Source organism: Cariama cristata, unplaced genomic scaffold (assembly GCF_000690535.1).
Source record: "Cariama cristata isolate BGI_N322 unplaced genomic scaffold, ASM69053v1 scaffold34784, whole genome shotgun sequence".
Taxonomy (NCBI): Eukaryota; Metazoa; Chordata; class Aves; order Cariamiformes; family Cariamidae; genus Cariama; species Cariama cristata.
In genome coordinates, this window is record NW_009613045.1 from 4,053 (window position 1) to 8,345 (window position 4,293).

The following is a 4,293-nucleotide window of genomic DNA, read 5'->3' on the forward strand; positions in this document are numbered from 1 at the left end:
ATCATCTAAATGCATGAGACTTTTACTAGTGTGCAAAATGCCTCCTTTATACACCAAAGCAAAATGAACACATGGGAGTTATCTCTGCAGGATTTGGTTCAGCTCCAGGTTGTAGACACCTAAAACTGATGTCTAACTGCAGGTATTTTTGTGTGAGCTACAGTCTGTGTTCTTGCTGTAGTCGATGAGTATGTACTCAGTACAGCCCAAGGACCTAGAAAGCAATCCAGCTAACAAGACACAGGAATTTTCTTCAAGGGAAGCTGAATTGCTCTCCAGACTCCATTGTATGTATTAACTAGACAATTACATCCTATCCGTGTTGTCTGTGCACTCTGTCTTATATACATATAGACAAATGGTATGGTCTGCACAAGGTAAAGGCAAGGCTGTATTGCCCACAGAACTCTCCCTAGGGCCAGTGTCAGATCTGTCCCCAAAAGCCTTGTGTTGTCAGGTGCAGTTTTGTCAGAATTCTTACCAGTGCTTGTGGTCCCAAAGGCCTCCCTGCGTTTTCACAAATCAAGAAGACTGCACTTGCTTGGATCCTTGTTTTCTTTGATTGCTTGATCTGACAAATTATCGACTACGTCCACAAAAGCAGAAGAATGTAGCATAAAAACAAGCCACGGTCAGGCAATCCATGATTTTCTCTCTGAGAGTTAGGAGAAGTGTTCTGGAGGTCCTTCTGTTGATTCCCCAAGCGTGGTGGTTGAGTCCATGTAGTGTATCTGATATCAGGAGCTGCTGAACAGAAAAAATAGTACCTTTGGTTAATGCAAACAAAATACAATGAGGAGTGTTTTCTTGGACAAACCCGTCAAAGGAGTGCGGTGATTTGGTTGTGTACTTTCAATATTGTTATTGCTGGGTTATCCAGAAATGTCTTCAGTTAAGGAACAGCTGGTATTTTCCTCATGGACACAAGCCTTTTATCTCACCAAGTAATTTTTTAAACAAATTAACTCACATATTGCACAAATCAAATAATGTTGCATGTAGAGGTCTAATGTGATTTCTGGTTAATGTTTTGTTGACAATTTGACTCACTTTATTTGACTGTTTTGTACTCAATTTCATATCAGTTAATGAAACTGCTACACTACTGTGGTTAATTTCCCCATTAATTAATTTAATTCTTTATGGCATTAAGGAAAACAGCTTATTATATTACACAGAAATAGGTTATGAATTAACATACCTCATTACGGATACATTGGTGTGTATATATATTCATCTACAACGCCTAAGTGAACTCCTATGGTTTAGCTGTCCTATAAATAACCTCTAGCTAGGCAATCACAAATGAGCAAAACATTTTTTGCAGATGTGAAAATCCTTTTTTGCCTATAAAATCACTGCAATAAAAAACAGAAGATGGTTATGACAGATCTGGGTCATTAAGACGACGTGATGTGCACTAGCAAGATGTCAGAAGCAGCAATGTATGGAGTTCTTTTAGAGACAGGGGATACAAAGGACCTCCTTGGTTGCCAGGTCTCATCCCTTTCTGTCACGTCAAATAATCTCTTTGGTAAAATGATCAAGCTCCATCTTTATCCATTGCTCACCTCAGAAGACTCTTCTATTTCTGTAGTGATTAGAAGCCTTTTATTAATTTGTGATTCAGGTTTTTTAATGGCTAATTCATTTTATTTTTTTTTTCTTGTGGCTGCATCGTTTTCAGTTTTTTTCCTTTTCACGTAGGCATGATTTGAGTCATGCACAGCATTCTGGATGAGGCCTTAGCAGTGTTGTCCACAGCGCATTAATACTTTTTTAACTCACTTGAGACTGCCCAGAATCACGTTTGTCACAGCCTTGTCACTTTAATGCACCTAGTGACCAAGATACCTGGCTCTTTCTCCTCTGTTGTTTCCAGCAGAGAAGTCCCATAGCTGAGATTATCATTTATTCTCAAGGGCAAGATCTTGCACTTTGTCCCATTAGTTCCTGACCCTTTTGGGACAGAAATCTAGCATTTTGTATTCTGTGAGAAATTCCAGTAAGAAGATTTTAAACTTAACTTTTAAAAATGAAAACTTCTAAAAGCCTTTACCAGGATAAGTGGGATGATGGAGAACCTTATGATTGCTTGGACCCTAGGACCTCAGTTCAGTTACCCGCACATCGGTGTCTAATCCCATAGGAAGGATGCTCCACATGCTTCTTCAGAAGGACATCAGCTCCCCATTTGTCACAGCTGCTGTCCCTGAGCAAATGTTCAAGTATCTTGCAGGTAGACAAGTGAATCCTGCCCTAGGGGTGAGATTCAGGTCCCGATTCAGATCATAGCCATCAGGTTAGGTCTTCAATCTAGGTATCTACAAGCAAATTAGATGTTTAAAGCTGTGCTTGAAGTCATTAGGTAGGTAGTAGAGCAAGTGAGTTCTGGACTTGAAAGAAGTTGTAAGTTCCCATTGAGACAACAGACCATGAGGTTGCTTGCTAAAGGCTTTTTGGTGTTTCAGAGGAAAGAGTAAAAACATTTACACCACAATCAGGAAGAAATGAGAAATAATAATGATGGTAACATACATCTCCCATTTATTTGTTTTTGTTCTTCAGCTGTCCACTAAGGCAGTAATGTTGGAAGGCAGAATGTGAATGAATCTGAACAAGTCAATAGGAATTTTGAGAATTTTGAGCTAGTGTAATTCAGCCCGCAAGGCAGTGCTCCTCTACCATTTATTCTTGTTGTCTTCAAGGCTTCTTATGTAAATATTTGGGATTTTGGCAGGGTGCTTTCTCTTTGTCAGTGAAGTGAAACATTTGCTGCGAGCATACTGAATGAAGTCTGCTTTGTAATTATTTGCAGTAACAACTCAGCAACGGAGACTTACGGTTGTAAGACTGCCAATTCTGTATTAATATGATCTTCTTTTCTCCCTCTCCCGGCTGCAGCAAACACGCAGTTGGTGTAGGAAGTCTACAAAGCAGAACAAGCAACCATATCCATCTGTGTCAACAGATTCCTGCTTCACCACTCTGCCAGCCCTTCCTCCTCAAGGCCACCGATCTGTCCCTGAACAACCAAAAGAAGCAGAACAGAACAAGGTACATCACGCAAATGGCCTTGGTCATTATTTTGGTTTCTCCCAGCAGGACTTGAGACACAGTGATCGAGAGGACTTCACACGCAGATCCAGCAGTGCCTCCAGCATTTCATGGTCATTTCAACGAAGCAAGTCTCTATTCTGCTTGCCCACAGCAAACTCCTCCTTAGCCTCAGAGACTTTTCCTTTCAGTGAACCGTTTCAGTTTTTAAATACTGGATCACCTGCAACCAGGTTAAAAACATGGAGATGCAGCCCCAGGCTTAACATTGATGACTTGGAGGGTGCCCAGGAGACTGATGTAGACACAGGGATGAAGCTGTCCTTCTCAGACCTGTCTGTGGTCTCTGCATATTCTGCCCTTAATGGATTTTGCAATGACTTGGAAGCCTCTCTTCCCCCACAGAAAAAAAGACTTAGTAAGGCTAAACAGGCGGTCACCAGTGGAAGGCCTGTATCAGCCATGTGCAATACCTTGGGCTCAGTTGACGGTTCATTGCCTTCTCTTTCTGAATGGTCTTCCAGCTCATTCATGTCAGCATCTCTGTCTGAGCAGCCCAAACAGTCCTTGAGAGCAGCTCCTTGTTCTCTGGATGGTCGTGGCAGTGTTTGCCCAGCTTCACCAGCTAACGAAGAAGAATTTTACATCTGAGGTTTCTCTCTCTTACACCTTCCAGGGCAAGCATGTTGTGTTTGTGAATGACAGCAGTGGGTCCACCTTGAGCTTGCTGAAGGTTCCTCACTACGGAGAGGTGGTGCAGCAGAGCATGCTAAATATCTGAAGAAAGCACTCGGATCCCTCAGAGATGAGTGTCTCCAAACTGTACAGTAAAGCAGTCTGAGCTTGCACCCTGTACCTTTGTATTGGAGATAATCAGCACAAAGGCTTGTCCATGGCAGTGCGAGGGGGATGGTTTCTATGACTGACCCTTGGACTGGTGGTGAAGGAAATAGCAGAAGAGGCAAATAGCAATCAGGTTTTCTTTGGCAGAAAATGAAGAGTAATTTGTGATACCAAACTCCTTTAACTTTCCTGAGAAATTCCCTTAAATCAGGAAAGATGGGAGGAGAAAGGGGTCTTATTTCCCTTTCACAAGTTCCAAAGGCATCTCTAAGCACAGCAGGTAGTACGTCTCCAGTAGAGTCAGGCAAGATGTTTCATGTGAGGACACACACACAGTTCCTTCTAACCTCTGAGAGCTGGCAGTGCTGAGGCGGGGAAAAGCTTCGCTCCTTC

The 4,293-nt window shown here is 42.2% G+C and overlaps 1 protein-coding gene across 1 annotated transcript; it reads left to right on the top strand.

The window, feature by feature from the left end:
- Window positions 1–2,904: 2,904 nt before the first annotated feature.
- On the top strand, window positions 2,905–3,708 carry LOC104160672 (protein FAM124A-like; the record flags this gene model as incomplete). The annotated part of the gene is made up of 1 exon (XM_009698860.1): window positions 2,905–3,708. A coding segment is annotated over one exon (804 nt), but the record flags the coding sequence as incomplete, so codon positions are not given.
- Window positions 3,709–4,293: the final 585 nt, after the last annotated feature.